At 39.3% G+C, this 20,831-nt stretch overlaps 1 protein-coding gene across 2 annotated transcripts in view; it reads left to right on the forward strand.

Annotated features, from left to right (window-relative positions):
* The first annotated feature begins 3,152 nt into the window (after positions 1-3,152).
* LOC106083759 (uncharacterized) overlaps positions 3,153-20,831 on the forward strand; it is an 80,714-nt gene continuing 63,035 nt past the window's right edge. The window contains exons 1-2 of one of the 2 annotated variants that reach the window (XM_059363738.1): positions 3,153-3,199; positions 13,253-13,650. In XM_059363738.1, the coding sequence (XP_059219721.1) occupies positions 13,569-13,650 (82 nt within the window). In that variant the 5' untranslated portion in view covers positions 3,153-3,199; positions 13,253-13,568. The remainder of the gene's footprint in view (positions 3,200-13,252; positions 13,651-20,831) is intronic. The other variant, XM_059363739.1, reaches the window with a different exon arrangement.

The following is a 20,831-nucleotide window of genomic DNA, read 5'->3' on the forward strand; positions in this document are numbered from 1 at the left end:
GACGGACATACGGACATCGTTAAATCGTCTTAGAAATTTTACAACGATCCGAAATATATATACGTTGTAGGGTGGGAAATGGAAATTTCCATGTGTTACAAACGGAATGACTAAATAGGTGGTGTCCCTGTCCTATGTGGGGGGTATAAAAAAGGTCATTCATAAATACATTTATATACACCCTATATCGACAATTGATTTTATAATAAAACCAGTAAGGAAAGGCAAAAGTCGGGCGGAGCCGCCTATATATAATACCCTACCCCACCTGGTCTACGTAGTACTTTTAATATACAGAACTTATCTCGAAATCTAGTCAGACTTTAGTTTGGATACCTGTTGAAATATCAAATCGAACCTTGGAAGATTTTCTTACGATAGGATAAAAATTTGGAATTACCCATCCTTAAAAGGCCATATCGGAGAGAAGATTATATGGGAGTTATATCTAAACCAGTGTCAATTTTGATGAAATTTGCACAAGTACTGGGACGTCAAATGAAATAACTCACGGCCAATAGAGATGTTACCAAAATTGTTGATTTTACTGCCGTAAAAATCCATACCGGAAAAAATTTATGTATATGGGAGCTGTATCTAAATCAGAACCGATTTTAATGAAATTTGAGCACGTATTGGAACGTCAATTAAAACGTCTCATGCAAAATCGGACAAAAATGGTGGCTTCTACAGGCCAAAGCCTGTTTTGGATGAAAGATGTATCTGGGACCTATATCTGGGTTAGGTTTGGGTTAGATTTAAGTAGCAGTCTGCCATTAGACTCACTTAGACGTTTTCATCCATTGTGATACCACAGGAACAGAAGAAGGAAGATGCCTTCTAGTTCCTACCGTTGAACCATCCAGATCGCTTTAAAAAGCCCAATAACTTGCGAATGTTCACATCCGCTAAATCAGACAGGTTCTCAGAGAAATGAGAACCTAAAGTGGAACTCGTTCTGTGTGTCCCGCACTAGCGGGACACACAGAACGAACACACAGAAGGTGTTCTATAGTCTCTTCTTCCTCGATGTCTCTACAGCTTCTGCAAAAGTCGTTGCTGGCAACCTTCAGTCTGGAATTTGCAATGCTCACAGCCCCCCTTTGTGACCGTCTATCATCCTATATGTAAATGTAAACCGAAATTTATGAAATTTTGCACAAAGAAAACACCTTGTACTTCATCTTGTTAAGATCGACTAAAATTGTGGCTTCCACAGCCTTAAAAGACCATTCGGATAAAAGATAAATGTGGGAGCTATATCTAAATCTGGAGCGATTTTTATGAAATTTTGCACCCGCATTGCGTTCGCAACGCATAGCGTTCCTTCTTGGGCCTAAAAAGAGACTTGTGCAATATTTCATGACAATCGGACAATAAATGCGACCTGTAACTTGATCACAATAATACATGAACAGACAGACGGACATAGCTAAATCAAATCAGGAAGTGATTCTAAGCCGATAGGTTTACTTATCAATGGGTCTAGCTCTTATCCTTCTAAACGTTGCAAACAAATGCACAAAGTTATAATACCCTGTACCACAGTGGTGGTGTAGGGTATATACGCCACAAAATATTGACCTACAGGATTTCATGTCGATCAATGTTTGCAAACAAAAGAAATCAATCACTATACGGCTATTTGTCCAGAAGTTTTGGAGATTGATGCTCTCTATCCTCCTTACCTAGACTTTGACTATGCCCCGAATTATATTGCTAAAGTCTCAAATACGCTACCTCAAGTTTTAAGTTTTCTCAAAACCGGTTACTAGCAGCCGTGCAGCCTCCACATATATGTAAATATGGCCCAATGTACACCATATTCGGGTTTTATGGGCTTAAGACCCTTAATTGCCAGATCGGTTTATATGACGGCTATATCCAAATACAGTCAAGAACTTAACCTGTCTATGGAAGAAAGTGATTACAACTGACGGTCAGACACACGACGATCCGAAATATACATACATATGTTGGGCTTGTAGGGTCTGAAATGGCTATTTCGATGGGTTACAAACGAAATGGCTAAATAAATATACCCCCTATCCTATGGTGGTGAGTATAATAAGGGAAGGAGACTGCAAATGCAAATTTTGCCCATGAACATTCCACTAGGGAACTGGGGCAAAATTCACACACAGTTCGATTCAAGTTTTAAGCTCAATGATAAGGGACCTTTTTATAGCAGAGTCCGAACGGCGTGCTGCAGTGCGACCCCTCTTTGGAGAGAAGTTTTTCATGGCATAGTACCTCACAAATGTTGCCAGCATTAGGAGGGGAAAACCAACGTTGAAAATTTTTTCTGATGGTCTCCCCAGGCGTTCAGCGTCATAGGTGGACATGCTAACCTCTGCGCTATAGTAACTTTAGAGTCGAAATAGCTGAATCAAACAGCTTCTGCGTTGAACTAAACTGAACTAAAATGCAACTCTGCACACAAATTCCACAAAGGCAGCGCAGAAAAGTGAAACAATTTTCAACATTGACGCCTGAAAACAAGCGTCATTCTGCGCTGCCACTCGTGAAGTAGTGGTTTTAGTGATGAACACTAAAAATGGTTTAACTTTTGCGAGTTGATTTTTCGACATTTGTTTGCAATGGGGCGCTCCTCATTCTGTGCAGACCTTAAAAGCATGGAAAATTTTATGTTTTAACACTAATGATGATGACAATCAAATAGTTTTGAGCAAACGATTGTTTATAAATCTCTACAGCGATAATTATGAATAAAAATCCGATGTCAAAGTCGTATGTCTTTCATTGTGATCTACCTTTTCGTTTGCATCTCGAACAAATGGGGATTACACAGTGAAACATTCCTTGCCCTTGGCCTAAAGGCGAAGTAAAAAGCTTGCTTTGTAACTGCAGTTTTGTTTGTGGGGTTTACGTTTTCGTTGTGTGTGTGTGTGTGTGGAGGGATTCCAAAGCTCTCTTGCAGTCACTGTTAATATTTGTTTTGCTCTGCTGTTAGCAGCCATGTCCTCAGTTACTGCGAGTGGGGGTACCAGACAGGCATCTCTGGTGAGCAGTCATACACCCATTCACACGTACACGGCACATTAACAGACAGACGCTGCTGTTGTCTCGTCATCGATGCCGCCGTCGCAGTCATTGTATTCGCAGCCGTCTGTGTCGACCAGTCGCATTTTTTACAGTATCCCATTCAGTTGAGTCTCGGCCGTTAGCTTAAACTGAGGTGTGTACACAAAAACTCAAGAAATGCTCGGCAGAACATATATTTCTCTAAATTAATATAAAAGAAAATTCTCCAATACAATCAAGAACCTCAATTACTCCGATTAAACATAAACAAAAACTACAATAAATTGTGAATTTGAAATTTTGACATAGGTGTTTATTTGTTGGTATTTAAAAAAAGCAAACAAAATCATGAGGTGTTCACTTACTCATTGTTTGGACTCCTAAGGCTACATACAGAATGAGCATCACCGATGCCCCAATAGCGGCTCCACAAAGGAAAACTAAAAAACGCTGACGACACTTTGTCTCTGCCCTCCACTAAGGGAAAGGAATCCAAACAAAATTCATTAACTTTGGCCGATTGCGGTGAAATACCACACTAAAAAAGGGGGAAATAAAAACAGAACAGTAAAAGAAACAATACAAAAAATCCAATTAAAAGTTGTTCTTGCCATTTGCCACAGAGTCCTTCGCGGGCTTCGCTTCATTTCGAGCCTCTGCCTCTCAAACTAACCCTGCCCTTCTAGCATCGGCAGTAAGAATTCGGTATTTATTTTTCACTTCATTACGCTACAATAATATCCATGTCAACGTCCACAACAGTCTCATCCTTATCACAGAGACGATAGAAAGATCGACAGCGGTCCAAATTTTTGTCAATTCCCCTCTCCAAGGCACAACACAAGAAAAAAAAAGAACGCAGTCACGAAGGAAGGAAGCAGGGAAGGAAGTTTTACCAACAGCAAAAAAGGGAGCCACTTTTGCTTTACACTTTCACTTTTTGTTGTTGTCGTTTTAGTTGCCACTGTCGGTTTAGGTGTGAGTTTTTGCTGCTCCCTCTTTGTGGCAGTAACAACGGAAGAGAGTAACTCACAAAACAAAGAGGCAGCCTCCGAAGTTCTGACTTAAAAAACAGCGTCAGACATCAACATCTACAACAGCAAAACAACGTTGAAATTATCATCAGGAACATTGGCAGGACGGGACAAGACAAAGCCGAAAGGAGTACAAAAACAACATCATTTAAAAAACTCGCAATACCATTAAACACACGCATACATGCATAGTCGTCTATATACCAACATTGCAAACAGCAGTGCTGCCAATGTTATAGCAGCTGATGTCTCCAACACAACAACACACTGTTTCTGCCACTGAAGGCGAGATATATAATAGAGAGCGACAGCTGCAGACGAGACTACAATAATTGACAAAAAAAAAAATAAATAAAACGCTCTCTAAAAGAGGTGTTAATTACTCTAAGCATGTTTAATTGAAATTTTCAAAATTCTTGAAAACTAAGCTAAATTTCCCGGTAACAGCACATTAACCAAGTTGACGGCATTAAAAATAGTCTTTGAAGTGAATTATTGGGAATTTTCATAAATCGCTAACTTCTGGATAGGAGCCATTGGCAAAGGGTGGACAAGTCATTAAAAATTTAAACAAATACAACAAAAACGTTCAAAACACTCAAGCCAGACAACTCAACCAATTAACCATTAAACATTCTAGTTTTTATCGTACGCAGCAGCAGCAGAAGTAGCAGGAGGGTGAGAGGAAACACATTAAATTTGGCACTGGCACCTTGGACGTCGTCACACCTGTTTGAAATTTTGAGTTTTGCACAAAGTGCCAATAGGCATTACCCCTCGCTCACTTGCCACAGCTAATTGCCATTAAAAGCAGTCTAAAATGTCTTCAATTAAAAGACAGATGAAAAAGGATGAGAATGTATCCTAATGCGAACGTGAATGGGAATACTTTAGTGCTGAGTGTCCTTAGTGAATGAAGTGAGATGTGTGAGGGTGAGAATGTGAGAGTGTGCGTGTGCAAGTGTGGGTTTGAGTGTCCTTTGACAACGTGATGAGCACCAGCAAGGGGACAAATATAAGAGGCATTTAGCCCAGTAGTAGGTGCTTCTTTGAATTATTTCTTTAATTTGTGTATCAACATTGAAATTCAAGATTTTGTAAGCGATCATATTCAAAATGACAAACTGACATTATGATTTCGTCTATTCAGAGTGTGGAGCTTATAATTTCGTATGAGTTCTGTTTTCCCATATAAGGTTATTAGGAAATAACGCAAAATGAACTTTGCCACAAATTAAATGTTTAATTTTTATTTAAACTTTTTTGAATTGTCTCATTGAATTATATCCATATTTTCGTTCGAAGGGAATATTGCTATTTTAGATCAGGCAGTTCGATCTACTGCCGTTATCATGATAGCTAATAAAGCTACTTCCTTTGATGTTGTTCTTTGGGAATCGAAAATAAGCCCTATAAGTTGGGTCTGTCTTTGCATATATCTGCGCTATTAACCTATCTGCCGATTTGACGGCTTCATTCCCTAATAGCCGAAGTTATTTTTATACCCACCACCGTAGGATAGGTGGTATATTTATTTAGTCATTCCGTTTGCAACACATCGAAATATCAAAGTATAAAGTATATATATTTCGGATCGTCGTAAAATTCTAAGACGATTTAACGATGTCCGTGTGTCTGCCCGTCTGTCCGTCCGTCTGATGTAATCACTCCACAGCCTTCAAAAATTGAAATATTGAACTGAAATTTGGCGCAGATACGTCTTTTTGATGCACGCTGGTTAACATCTTGAACGGGCCAAATCGGACCATATTTGGATATAGCTGCTATATAGACCGATTCTCCGAAAAAGAGTCTAATGCCCATAAAAACTTAATTTTTCATCCGATTTTGCAGAAATTTAAAATAGTGAGTAGTTTAAGGCCTCCCGACGTTTGACCGAAATATGATTCAGATCGGACTATATTTAGATACAGCTGCCTTATAGACCGATCTCCCAATAAAGGGTCTGAAGACCATAAAAGCTTTATTTATTGCCCAATTCAGCTGAAATTTGATACAGTGATTTATATCAAGCCTCCCAACATCTGACTAAAGTATGGTTCAGGTCGGACTATATTTAGATATAGCTGTCATATAGACCGATCTGCCGATAAAGGGTCTGAAGTCCATAAAAGCTTTATTTTTTAACCGATTTTGCTGAAATTTGAAACAGTGAGTAGTTTTAGGCCTACCAACATCTGACCCAAATATGGATCAGATCGGCCTATATTTAGATATAGCTGGGCCAAATTGAAGAAAGATGTCGAAGGGCCTAAGGCAACTCACTTTCTCAAATTTCAGCAAAATCGGATAATAAATGTGGCTTTTATGGGCCCAAGACCCTAAATCGGCCGATACGTCCATATGGGGGCTATATCAAGATATAGTACGATATAGCGCATCTTCTAACTTAACCAGCTTATGGACAAAAAAAGAATATGTGCAAAGTTTCAGCTCAATGTTTCTATTTTTAATGACTGTAGCGTGATTTCAACAGACAGACGGACGGACATGGCTGGTTCGTCGTAGATTTTTACGCTGATCAAGAATGTATATACTTTATAGGGTCGGATATGGATATTTCGATGTGTTGCAAACGGAATGACAAAATAATTATTCCCCCATCCTTCTGTGGTGGGTATAAAAATAAGTCAAACGTTAGTTTTTTTAATAGAAATCGTTCACAATTCAGACAATGTAACAAAATAGCACGAGTTTGCCGTATATTTGATTTTTTTTGTGCCACCCGTCGATATTTCCATTTTAGTAGAATAGAAAAAAGCACTTGATATGTCGAGTATTGGAAAATTCAGCAATTTTTGTGTTTGGATTTACACGTAATTTCGTTTTTTCTTTCGAAATATATATTTTTAACAAGCATGTCGATATTATCGATAGTTAAAAAGAAAAATGTCCAAACTATTGAATGGAGCGAATATCGATAGTTTGCCAGCTCTAATTTTTACTTGTATTGTAATAGGTAATTTAAAATTTTTAATTATTATACTTAATTTCTGGTTTTAAGCAAACTGATTAATTTCTAATCTTCAGTTTTTGAAATTTATATATTACTAGCTGACCCGGGCCCGCTCCGCTGCGCCTTATTTTACTTTATATGGAACAGAAGTTTCCTTGGAGAGAGGTGGTCCCCCAGATACTTGGCCCTGAAAAAATATCAGCACCGGGTTCTATTCTCAAATACCATTTATTTAAACCCCATATTGCCATCGGCTGAAGAGGAGTTTACAGGATGAGGCGTCCCCCAAACACATGGCCCCAAAATAGGTTATCAAATTCGTTTTCTAATCTTAAATACCTTTCATTTGAGCCACATATTGACATGGTCGAAATATTTTTTCCCTTTGGGGGTGTTTTGGAAAAGGGGTGATGCCCTAAAAAAAATGGTCCTACATTTGGATAACAAATTCTTATTCTACTTCCAAATACCTTTATTTGATGGTTAGTAAAGAATTGCGATGGTTAGTAAAGAATTGCTGTTTGTGGGGTATTTTGGGAAAGCGGTAGACCCCCAGAAAATTGGTCCCGAAAGTGGGTGTCAATTCTTGCTCGACCCGCCAATACCTTTAATTTAAGGCCCACATTGTCATGGTCGGTAAATATGCCCGAGTGTGTTTTGGGGAGTGGGGTGGTCCCCAAATTCTAAGCCCTGATAATATATCAGCAACGTGCTCTATTATCATATATCTATATATCATTTATTTGAACCCCATATTGGCATTGCCCTCATAATTGGATATGAAATTAGTTTTCTAATCTCATTTAAACTCCTTATCGCAAAAGTCACCAAATATGTCCGGTTTGGGGTATTGGCCCTAAAAACTACGAATATTTAGTTCCACTCTCTTTAAGAACCAAATTGTCTTGGTGAGCAAATACGTCCTATTTGGGGGTTGTTATGGTGGTGGGACGTCCGCTAGACAGTTGGCCCCTAATGTTGATATCAGATACGTGGTCTACTCCCACATACCTTTAATTTGAGCCCCATATTTCCATAGTCGGCAAACATGACCGGCTTGGGGGGTGTTTTGAGGTATGGGCGGTCACTCAGTGAGTTGGCCTTGAAAAATATATAGGATTCGTGTTCTACTCTAAAAACCCTCTTATTTGAGCCTCATATTGCAATAGTCAGCAAATACTTCCTAGTTGGGTGGTGTTGGGGGGTGGGGTGGCCCCATAAACACTTTTCCCGAATATTGATATCAGATTCGTCCTTTTCTCCCAAAGACCTTTCATTTGAGCCTCATATTGCTATGGTCGTAAATTTCTCCCCATTGGGAGATGGTCAGTAAATAAGTCCTGTTTGGGGGTGTTTTGGGGAAGGGGTGGACCCCCAGAAACTTGGTCCCACATTTGGATATCAGATTCGTATTCTACTCGCAAATACCTTTCATTTGAGTCCCATATTGCTATGGTCGGTAAATACGTCCGATTTGGGGGTGCTTTGGGGTTTGGGGTGGTCCCCCTAGCACTCGGTCCGACAATTGGATATCAGATACGTTTTCTTATCCTAAATACCTTTCATTTGAGTCCCATATTGTCGTGATTGGTGTTAATATATGTTTGGTAGGTTTTAGGGTGGGGCATTTTTTTTTTAGGATACCATATAAATTTTTATTTTTAGGATACCATATGAGAGCACACAAAATTTCGCTTAAATCGCACCACCCATCTCGGAGATCTGGCGTTTCTGAAAATTAGGGTTAGGGGGAGGGTCCGCCCCCCCTTCAGATATCAAAAAATGTAGTACCCTATTTTCACCACGGGGTCAATGTGTACCATCTGTGAAAATTTCAAGAAAATCGGTTCAGCCGTTTCTGAGTCTATAAGGAACAGACAAACAAACAAACAAACTTACAAACAAACACAAATTGATTTTTATATATAAGTTGTTATGTTTTATATAAATTATTACCATTTATAAAATAGTAATTGTTCGAACATTTCCAACTCGATATTATATGCGATGCTTTCTATTCAAAGAACAGCATAGCATAGAAATTATTTAAGTTGGGCAAGTGTGTGTTATCATTCAAAATACTTTGACTGGCATGGTGGATTCCGATTTCTTATTCGCCATGTATACTGATCAACACCTTTGTCAAGTTGAATAGGATGACCTATGTACTCAAAGATTATTGAGTACGGTGTAGAGCACGCTTTTGTTTTTCGAAACAGGGCTCAATAAGTCCTCTAACTCTCTCTAACGCAGTAAGAGAGAAGAAAGCCTTACTTTTCACTATTCCGTGTTCTACTTTCAAATACCTTTCTTTTGAGCCCCATATTGCCAAGATCGATAAACATGTCCCGCTTGTGGGGTGTTTTGGGGGTGAGACGGCCACGCGGGCACTTGATACTGAAATTAGATATTTGTTTCCAGCTCTACTCTCAAATACCTTTCATTTGACTCCCAAATTGTATGGCCGGTCTGTATGCCTGTTTTTAAGCGGTTTTTGGAGAATGGTGGCCTCCAGATACTTTGACACAAATTTTAATATCATATTTCCTATTCTACACACCAATAACTTTTATTTGATTCCCATATTGTCATTACCGGCCAGTATGGCTGTTTATAGGGTGATTTGGGGTGGGACCCATACCTTTCATTTGAGTCCGATATTGTCCCCCGATCGGTCCAATTATTTTTTGGGCGGTGCTTTTGTGGTAAGGGGGAGGGTTCGCTTCCAATATCAACAAATTATTGTATATAGCCTATTGCTCCTTCCACGTCGTATTTGAAATTTATTCTTGAATCCCTATCACTTGAGTCTACTTTTGTCGTGATCGTCCAATATGCCTATTTGAGTGGGGTTTTGTGGTAGGGGCGACTACTTATGTACTTGCAAATTCGTATTCTACTCCCAAATACCTTTCATTTGAGTTCCAAGTTGTCCCGATCGGCCCACTTCTATTTTTGGGTGCTGCTTTTGGGGTAAGGGGGAGGGTTCACCCCGTTTCCTACATTAAAAAAATACAATCTGTGAAAATTTCAAGAAAATAGGTTCAGCCATTTTTGAGTGTTATACTAAACAAATCAATTTACAAATCCGCTCCCAAACTTTGTATACACTTCACCATAGGTTGGGGGCATACTAATTTTGTGATTCTGTTTGAAACCCCTCGAAATATTCGCCTAAGACCCCATAAATTATATATATTCTTGATCGTCATGACATTTTAAGTCGAACTAGCCATGTCCGTCCGTCTGTCTGTCGAAAGCACGCTAGCTTTCCAAGGAGTAAAGCTAGCCGCTTGAAATTTTGCACCAATTCTTCTTATTAGTGTAGGTCGGTTGGGATTGTAAATGGGCTATATCGGTCCACGTTTTGATATAGCTGCCATATAAACCGATCTGGGATCAACTTCTTGGGCCGCTTGAGAGCACAATTCTTATCCGATTTGGCTGAAATTTTGCAGGAGGTGTTTTGTTATAACTTTCAACAACTGTGCCAAAAATAGTTCAAATCGGTCCATAACCTATGTAGCTGTCATATAAACCGTTTTGGGGTCTTGACTTCTTCAGCCGCTAGAGGCCACAATTATTATCCGATTGAGCTGAAATTTTCCATGAGGTGTTTTGTTATAACTTTCAACAACTGTGCCAAAAATAGTTCAAATCGGTCCATCACCTGATATAGCTGTCATATAAACCGATATGGGGTCTTGACTTCTTGAGCCTCTACAGGGAGCAATACCGATCCGATTTGGCTGAAATATTGCATGACGTGCTTTGCTACGACATCCAACAACTGTATTAAGAATAGTTCAAATCGGTCCATAACCTGATATAGCTGCCATATAAACCGGTCTGGGGTCTTGACTTCTTGAGCCACTAGAGGGCGCAATTATTATCCGATTGAGCTGAAATTTTCCATGAGGTGTTTTGTTATAACTTTCAACAACTGTGCCAAAAATAGTTCAAATCGGTTCATCACCTGATATAGCTGCCATATAAAACGATATGGGATCTTGACTTCTTGAGCCTCTAAAGGGCCCAAGTATTATCCGATTTGGCTGAAATTTTGTACAACAGCTTCTCTCATGACCTTTAATATACGTGTTGATTATGCCATGAATCGGTTTATAGCCTAATGCAGCTCCCCTATAAACAGATCTCCCTATTTTACTTTTTCAGCCCCTAAAGTGCACAATTCTTACTAGATTTGGCTGAAATTTTACGCAATGACTTCTAATATGGTCTCCAATAATCAGTTCCATTATGGTCCGAAATGAACCAAAAACTTGATATTGTTCCAATAACACAGCAATTCTTTTCTTTTATCCTTTGTTTGCCTAAAAAGATATACCGTGGCAAGAGCTCGACAAATGCGGTCATGGTGGAGGATATGTAAGATTCGGCCCGGCCGAACTTAGCACGCTTTTACTTGTTTTTATTTAAATCTCACATTGGGTTATATGTTCGTTTGGCATAGTTTTGGGTGCAGGCGACTCACAGACACTTGGGTCCAAAATTATGTTGTCATTCCCTTCTCCAATACCTTTCCCTATTCTATAGTGGTGAGCACAAAAGACAAACAAAAGACATGCAATGCACGGCTTTCGCCATATTCTCTTTCTATGAATAGTGCTTTATGCTTTTGATTTGAAATTATTATTAATGGATTGTGCGAATATACTCAAGAGCATAATCAAAATAGCTGATTTTAACGATATCGATTATCGCTGGAGAATATTAAAATCGTTCACTTTCCTGCTGTCGCTTTCTAACTAGACGATGTTCGTTAAACCTAGTTCGTGAATTACACTAAAGTAATTTTAAAATTTTCGTTCATTCGTATTTTACTCGAAAGAAGTCGATTGAGGAGCACTAAGAGTTAGAGCTGGCAAACTTTCGATATGTCCCGATTCGGACGATACCTGAAATACGATTGAAAAATGTGGAATGGGGATACATTAACGATCGGATCGCAAATTTTTTTTGTTCAATTTTGCAAATAGTGTTACTTTGTCAATAGTACCAATAGGAAATATATCAATCGATATTCAGCCATTCATCTACTAAGAGACGTCTGACGACATGTAAGTTTGAACTCGTTAATTGGGGACCACGAATTTCTTTGTTCGATGCATGCATGCGATGACTGGTAATTTACATGTTGAGTAAAGTAGAGCATTTCTGAGTTTGCTTTTATGATGGGTGCTTAGTAGCTGTTTGTGAGTACCTCATAGGCGAATAGCGAAAAAAATGCAAAAATGTTTTTGACCATCTTTTCGAGTCATTTAAGTCAAATCTTTCTGTACATGAGATCGTGGTTCTTGTGCTAAGGACAGCTTGTTAACGGGCTAATTTTAATTATTGGGTTGCCCAAAAAGTAATTGCGAATTTTTCATATTGTCGGCGTTGACAAATTTTTTCACAGCTTGTGACTCTGTAATTGCATTCTTTCTTCTGTCAGTTATCAGCTGTTACTTTTAGCTTGCTTTAGAAAAAAAGTGTAAAAAAGTATATTCGATTAAAGTTCATTCTAAGTTTTATTAAAAATTCATTTAATTTCTTTTAAAAAATCCGCAATTACTTTTTGGGCAACCAATACAACAACAAGAACAATTATGGCACTATTTGAATGGACTATTTTTGGCAATTGTATAACAGTTAATGTTAAAGAAATGATAAACTAACATGCGTTGGATACCTGGCAATTTTAGTCGATCTCTCTCCATTTGGGTGTTACAGCCAAATGCAATAAGTTATAATATCCTGTACCACAGCAGTCGTGTATGGTATGGTATGTATATGTGGTAATATGATGAATTTGACAATTCATATGATTATGTACAAAATTTTTTGGCAGATCTGATGTGATTGTAACATGTCTGGATCAATTATCTGATAACTAAAATTATCATAAAAAACAAGTTCGACCCTCTTCAACACACACACACACATATACACATACACACTGAGTGCGTGCACATGAATAAAATACAAAAAAAAAAATTAAAGCTCATTTTTTAAAATTGTAATCATGAAAAATGTGTTTAAAAATCAATGCTGGAACAGTCAAGTGATGTTTGGTGATGCCATTCACAAAAGGTTGGGCCAGCCAATGGTGACATCACTTGTTTGCCACAGACTAACTCTTTTCTTTTGTTCTCATTGATGTTTCGTTTAATTTTGGTTTTCAAACAAAAAGCAATCTTACTGCACAGATACGGTGAATTACATTTGCTCCTTAGCAGATAAAGTACAAACAGTGTAAGAAGGAACAAAACAAAAATATACGTGTCTAAAAATAATTTCAACCAAAAGAGAAACCTCATCAATTTTATACCAACAACAAAAATACAAAGAACTAACGGAAAACGGCAACAAATAAGCAAAACACAAAAAGAAAATCGAACAAATAATAAAAAGGAACCCCTTGAGCGAACCTTAGCAGCAGCAGCAGCAGCAGAGCAGAAACAGAAAACACAGCAGAGCCGAGCGCAGCCAGCCAGCTAGCAGCCATTATGTTTTCCATGTGCTCCAAAGTCAAACCCCGAAATTCTATAAATTCTCAACAACAGCACCAACATCCACAGCAGCCAACGGGTAAGTACCGATAACCAAGCAAAAACGATTCAAACACCACTCACAAGACAAACAAATCCCCCCTTACCCCACCCCCGCGGTGAGATGAGAAGAGAATCAAAAGAAAAATGAATGGGCGAGTCAATTTACCACCCATTAACATAAAAACATAACTTTCATTCGGAAATGCTAGCCCTTACAGCAGTAGTGGCGGCATCAAAGGTGAGGGCAAACCTGACACATTCCCCATATCGCACTAAACATGCCAAACTGACATACATTCAGAACGACGAAGCCAGAATGACAGACGCTTTGGGTACTCAACATTAGGAGGAACTTCACCCGCCACACTGCCCGCCAAGTTTCATCACACGGTTTAACTATCTTTGGGGGTTTTGTGGTGATATCTCCCTTTATCTCTGCAAGGTTGCCAATGACTGACTCTCTTTTCTAAAATAAACAACAAGAAGAAATCTCCGTAAATGTCTTCTCCCTGTTCGGCATGCAAACACAAAAACAAGAACACACAAGAAAACATAGAATGTGTTAATGGCGGGCTTTAAGCATTTTCTCAATGAAATTCACATACACCAACACATAAGAATGAAACGACACACGCACACTGCAACTCACTCCAGCTGACGCACACGTACGTCGCGGCAGACAAGTGTTCTTCATTGGTTCTTGTTGGGGGGGGGGGAGGGAGAAATCCCCCTCCCTTTGCGAAATGTTAATCATCACAGCAGTGTGCGAGCGGACAGGCTGGTCGCACCGTGGTTGCCAACAAGTGGGGGTATGAAATGTTGGGTTGGGGAATGGCTGGATGGAGGCGGATATGCTTTCGAACAAATACATTTGATGTTCGTTTTCAGCATGTCATCGGGGAGCAATAAGGAGTTGTAGAAATCTTTACAAAACCTTTGAAAAAGTCATGATAGTTGGTGTGACTTATTTTTTTTTATTCATTCTCCAATTTCTTGGTTTTAGCTAATACGAAGATATGTGGATTGTGTGACAGAGTAAGACAAATCTCCCAAGTTTTCATTTGTTTCTTATATTGCAGTTAGAATAGCTAATGGGACTAGGTCGTTTAGAGTAATGACATTACACGTGCCTTGATACCGTCAGTTGGGCCAGTCCATCTGAGGGGAACCCGCCATGTTTATTCAATGAAAAATTTATAAGTTAAGAACAGAATAACATGTCCAAATTCATATAAAAAGGACGCATGACCGAATGATCACGCTCAGGCACAACGTCTATAACCACATTTATGATGTTTGGTATGAAAGTTAATCTTGGTCACGGGATAAGATCGCGTTTGATGATACAGCAATGCTTCGATTACACAAAAGTTCATTGGTTGAGTTTAACTATTTTTATATGAGTCCATAATGAAAGAGCAGTCACGCGAAAAAGGCAAAAATACCTCCCTTAAAAGATCCCAGGAACAAGAATATGAAGAGTTTTTTTTTTGGTTTACGCCTGGGAACCCCAAATGACCCTTTTCACACCCAAGTGACATGTCGCAATGTGGTACTCAAGTTTTGCGTAGAACACGAATATGGTGAAGAACAGTTGTGAGAGTTAATCCAGAGTTTTGAAATTTTCTGGCGTATCCGAGCCAACAACAGAATCGGACTTTGCTTCTGCTATGTCAACCTCTGGATGCGAGTATGAGCAATAGTATAAATTGCGATTTCTCACGAAAAAATTAGTTTTTTTGAAAAACCAATTGTCGATTTTCCCCTTAAACTGCACGTGGAAAGCCTGTTTGCTTATTTGGAGTCTTCCCACCAAATAAGCAAACAGGCCCATCGACCAAAATTGGAAATCCCAAGATTCACAAATCAAATAAAGAACGAAATTTCTTCTCAGGGGTTTTGATGAGTCAACCAAATTGACAACTAAGCGGTTGAAGAGAAATCGTCATACTGTGCGCTGTTGTAATGTGAAACATGCACGTAGGTATGAGTGTGTGCATGTGTGTTTTTTCATTCTTGCTTTTGCACGCAACGAAAGCAAGTGAGCAAAAATGGACAACAAACGAGAAATAATGACAAAATGCTGCTGAAATGCTGAAAATAGGAATTTTCATAATATTTATGAACAAATGGATGAAGACCCCGTTCATTACATTTGTGAAGAAAACATTCTCTCTGTGTGCGTCACGAAATATTCATCGAAGAACAGTAAAGTATAAACAGTGGTGTTCATAAGTATTTACATATGTGCAATTTTTGGCATTTTTTATACCTTCTGTCATTGAAATCGAAACACCTCGAAATATTAATGTAACACCCTATGTTGCAAATCAGATATAACTTTTAAACCGAACCTTGGGCCACTCATTGAAATTGTTTATAGTTTAATTTTCCCTTTTGGGGAGTAATTTCATGGGTCTTATTTCGTGACGCCTCACATCTGTTTAAGTGTACCTTATCGGGTAATAGAGGCGTCCGGGTATCTGAGCTGGTAGTGTGCTCCGTTTACCAGTGCGAGGGTCGGGGGTTCGATTCCCACCATACGTCTTGGTCTGTTAAATTGTCTAAGTGAGTTCGTAAAGGACTGCCACTTTTACCTTACCTAAGCTACAATATAAGGCCATAGATCAATATATCGAGGAATCATAAAATGTATGCATAGCACTTTCACTCACTCACTTCTCACTTTACTTAATTATTTTAAATAATTTTTCAAACAAATTATATTTTTAATGATCATTGAAGGTACTCAGAACTAAGGCTAACGCTATTGCACTTGTTGTTGATTTTGTAAGAACTCCCTGTATTTGTGCATGTTTCGGGTATGTGTCAACCATCAAATATCATGCATGCACAGCAGCACCAACACAACAACACAAAAGTCATCCACCCACCATATGAGGGAATATCGGGGTTAAACATTCACTCTGTGGGTCTACAGGTGTTGTGGCCATGTTTGACATTTTCTGTAAACTTTTGTGTGAGTTCAAATTAATTCCAAGCGAATGTTACATTGCAATTTATCCACTAGACAGTAGCAACTCGAAATTGTGGCTTTTGTGCCTTTTTATTCCCACCACCAAAGGATGGGGTATGTTCATGTTGTCATTTCGTTTGCAACACATCGAAATATCAATTTCAGACCCTATAAAGTATATATGTTCTTGATCAGCGAACAAATTTAAGACGATCTAGCCATATCCGTCCGTCTGTCTGTTGAAATCACGCTACATTCTTTAAAAATTGAGATATTGAGCTGAAACTTTGCACAGATTCAGTTAAGCAAGGTAAGTTCGAAGATGGGCTATATTGGACTATATCTTGATATAGACCCCATATAGACCGATCCGCCGATTTAGGGTCTTAGGCCCATGAAAGCCACATTTGTTATCCGATTTTGCTGAAATTTGGGACAGTGAGTTGTCTTAGGCTGTTTGACATATTTCTTCAATTTGGCCCTGATCGGTCCAAAATTGGGTATAGCTGCCACATTGACCGATCCCTCGATTTAGGGTTTTGGGCCCATAAAAGGCGCATTTATTGTCCGATGTCCTCAAAATTTGGGACAGTGAGTAAAGTTAAGCTCCTCAACATACTTCTGCAATATGGCACAGATCGGTCCAGATTTGGATATAGCTGCCATATAGACCGATATTTCGATTTAAAGTTTTGGCCCCATAAAAGACGCATTTACTGTCCGATGTCCTCGAAATTTGGGACAGTGAGTAAAGTTAAGCCCCTCAACATACTTCTGCAATATGGCACAGATCGGTCCAGATTTGGATATAGCTGCCATATAGACCGATATTTTGATTTAAAGTCTTGGCCCCATAAAAAACCGCATTTATTGTCCGATGTCGTCGAAATTTGGGACAGTGTGTTGTGTTAGACTCTTCGACATTTTTCTGTAACGTGGCCCAAATCGGTCCAGATTTGGATATAAAGCTGCCATATAGACCGATATCTCGATTTAAAGTCTTGGCCCCACAAAAGACGCATTATTGTCCGATGTCGTCGAAATTTGAGGTAGTGAGTTGAGTTAAGCCCCTTAACATACTCCTGAAATGTGGCACAGATCGGTCCAGATTTGGATATAGCTGATATATAGACCGATATATGAGCCCATAAAAGGCGCATGTCTTGTCCCATGTGACCGAAATTTGGGACAGTGTGTTGTGTTGGGCTCTTCGACATTTTTCTGCAACGTGGCCCGAATCGGTTCAGATTTGGATATCTTATATATAAAAATCAATTTTTGTTTGTTTGTATGTTTGTGTGTTCCTTATAGACTCAGAAACGGCTGAACCGATTTTCTTGAAATTTTCACAGATGGTACATATTGATCCCGTGGTGAAAATAGGGTACTACATTTTTTGATATCTGAAGGGGGGGCGGACCCTCCCCCTAACCCTAATTTTCAGAAACGCCAGATCTCCGAGATGGGTGGTGCGATTTAAGCGAAATTTTGTGTGCTCTCATATAATATCCTAAAAATAAAAATTTGGTATCCAAATTTCGGATGGGGTACCTAGGGGGGCTGCCCCACCCTAAAACCTACCAAACATATATGTACACCAATCACGACAATATGGGACTCAAATGAAAGATATTTAGGATAAGAAAATGTATCTGATATCCAATTGTCGGACCGAGTGCTAGGGGGACCACCCCAACCCCCTAAACACCCCCAAATCGGACGTATTTACCGACCATAGCAATTTGGGACTTAAATGAAAGGTATTTACGAGTAGAATACGAATCTGATATTCAAATGTGGGACCACGTTTCTGGGGGTCCACCCTTTCCCCAAACACCCCTTAACAGGACTTTTTTACTGACCATGGCAATATGGAGCTTAAATAAAAGGTATTTGAGTGTAGAGTTAAAATCTGATATCCAAATATGAGACCAAGTGTTTGGGGGGCCGCCTCTCCCCAAAGGGGACACATTTACGACCATAGCCACATGGGGCTCAAATGAAAGGTCTTTGGGAGTAAAGCACAAATCTGATATCAATATTCGAGAAAAGTGTCTATGGGGCCATCCCAAAACACCACCCAACCCCCAAAACACCCCTAAATCGGACATATTTACCGATCATGGCAATATGGACTCAAATGAAAGATATTTGCGAGTAGAATACGAATCTGATATCCAAATGTGGGACCACGTTTCTGGGGCGTGGACACCTTCCCCAAAACACCCCCCAAACAGGACTTATTTACTGACCATGATAATATGGGGTTTAAATAAACGGTATTTGAGTGTAGAATTAGAATCTGATATCCAAATATGGGACCAAGTGTTTAGGGGGCCGCCTTTATCCAAAAATATCCCCCAAAGGGGACAAATTTACGACCATAGCCATATGGGGCTCAAATGAAAGGTCTTTGGGAGTAAAGCACGAATTTGATATCAATATTTGGGAAAAGTGTCTATGGGGCCACGCCACCCCCACAACACCACCCAAATAGTAAGTATTTGCTGAGTATTGCAATATGAGGCTCAAATAAGAGGGTTTTTAGAGTGGAACACGAATCCGATATATATTTCAAGGCCAATTCACTGAATGGCCGCCCATCCCCCGAAACACCCCGCAAGCCGGTCATGTTTGCCGACTATGGAAATATGGGGCTCAAATTTAAGGTATTTGGGAGTAGACCACGTATCTGATATCAACATTAGGGACCAACTGTCTAGGGGCGTCCCATCACCATAACAACCCCCAAATAGGTCGTATTTGCTCACCAAGGCAATTTGGGCCGTAAAGAAAGTGATACTAAATAGTTATAGTTTTTAGGGCCAATACCCCAAACCGGACATATTTGCTGACTTTTGCAATAAGGAGTTTAAATGAGATTTGAAAACGAATTTGATATCCAATTTTGAGGCCAATGGCAATATGTGTTTGGGCGACCACCCCAATCCCTAAAACACCCCTAAATCGGCCAGATATACCGACCATGTCAATGTGGAGCTTAAATGAAAGGTATTGGGGGGAAGAGCGAGAACTGATACCCACTTTCGGGACCAGTTTTCTGGGGGTCAACCCCTTTACCAAAATATGGGGTTCAAATAAATCATATAAAGATATATGAGAATAGAGCACGTTGCTGATATATTTTCCGGGTTTAGTGTTTGGGGGACCACCCCAATCTCCAAAACACCCCTAAATCGGCCATATATACCGACCATGTCAATGTGGAGTTTAAATGGAAGGTATTGGGGGGAAGAGCGAGAACTGATACCCACTTTCGGGACCAATTTTCTGGGGGTCTACCCCATTCCCAAAATACCCCACAAGCAGCAATTTTTTAGTGACCATCGCAAAATGGGGCTCAAAAAAAGGTTTTTGGGAGTAGAATACGAATTCGATATCGAAATTTAGGACCATGTATTTAGTGCATCACCCATTTCCCAAAACACTCCGCAAAGGGTAAAAATTTTTCGATCATGCCAATATGTGGTATTTAAGATTAGAAAACTAATTTGATAACCTATTTTGGGCCATGTGTTTGGGGGACGCCTCATCCTGCAAACTCCTCTTAAGCTAATGGCAATATGGGGTTTAAATAAATGGTATTTAAGAGAAGAGCACGATGATGTTATTTTTTCAGGCGCAGTGGAGCGGGCCCGGGTCAGCTAGTAGCTGCAATATAGACCGATATATCGATTTAAAGTCTTGGCTCCATTAAAAACGCATTCATTGTCCGATGTCATCGAAATTTGGGGCAGTGAGTTAAGTTAAGCCCGTCGATATATTTCTGCAATTTGGCCTAGATCGATCAAGATTTGTATATAGTTGCCATAAAGACCGATCTCTCGATTTAAGGTTTTGAACCCATGAAAGGCGCATTTATTGTCCGAAGTCGCCGAAATTTGGGACAGTGAGTTAAGTTAGGCTCTTCGACATTTATCTGCAACTTGGCCCAAATCGATCCAGATTTGGATATATCAGCCATATAGACCGATATCTCGATTTAAAGTCTTGACCCCATAAAATGCGCATTTATAATCCGATTTCACTGAAATTTGACACAGTGACTTATGTTAGGCTGTTCGACATCCGTGTCGTATATGGTTCAGATCGGTTTATTTTCAGATAAAGCTACTTAAAAGACCATGTTTTGTTATACACAGTTGAACAATGACTTGTTGTTATTAGTTATTGATCCAAATCGAAACATATTTCGATATAACTGTGATGGGGCATAAGGA

The sequence above is a fragment of the Stomoxys calcitrans genome, chromosome 2 (assembly GCF_963082655.1).
Source record: "Stomoxys calcitrans chromosome 2, idStoCalc2.1, whole genome shotgun sequence".
In the NCBI taxonomy this organism is placed as follows: Eukaryota; Metazoa; Arthropoda; class Insecta; order Diptera; family Muscidae; genus Stomoxys; species Stomoxys calcitrans.